General features: G+C 40.1%; 1 protein-coding gene across 1 annotated transcript in view; it reads right to left on the reverse strand.

Annotated features, from left to right (window-relative positions):
- LOC103374804 (transient receptor potential cation channel subfamily M member 1-like) overlaps positions 1-444 on the reverse strand; it is a 52,397-nt gene that overhangs the window by 9,991 nt on the left and 41,962 nt on the right. The window contains exon 21 of the mRNA XM_008304955.1: positions 316-336. Within this exon, the coding sequence (XP_008303177.1) occupies positions 316-336 (21 nt within the window). The remainder of the gene's footprint in view (positions 1-315; positions 337-444) is intronic.

Consider the following 444-nt stretch of genomic DNA (forward strand, 5'->3'; position numbering starts at 1 on the left):
GCAGATAGACACATGACATTTAGGAGGAAGAACACATCTGGGTTCTGCTAGAACCTGACACCAGATCAGTTCTACGTGAATTAAAACAGGACTTGGACTTTAACAGAGTATTTCCGCTCTGTAGTATTGGTACTTTACTGTAATAGAGTATTTCTACTCCCTACATGCAGTGCTGAGAAGATGTTCTCTGTGCTCGGGTCATGATGTTTTTTCTTTTTGTTTTTACATCACAGATGTGAAGATAAATGAAAGATTAAACTGAAGTCAGCAGAAAACTGAAAACTCAGCTGATGTTCATGTGACTCAAATACTCACGGTTGATCTCCATCGCATAAACTGTCCATCAGCAGCAGGACGCAAACAGGAAGAATAGACAGAATCGACCAATCAGAACAGGAGACAGAATCAGCCAATCAGAACAGAACACAGAATTAGTCAATCAGA

This window comes from Stegastes partitus, unplaced genomic scaffold (assembly GCF_000690725.1).
Source record: "Stegastes partitus isolate 25-593 unplaced genomic scaffold, Stegastes_partitus-1.0.2 Scaffold2363, whole genome shotgun sequence".
Lineage (NCBI taxonomy): Eukaryota > Metazoa > Chordata > Actinopteri > Pomacentridae > Stegastes > Stegastes partitus.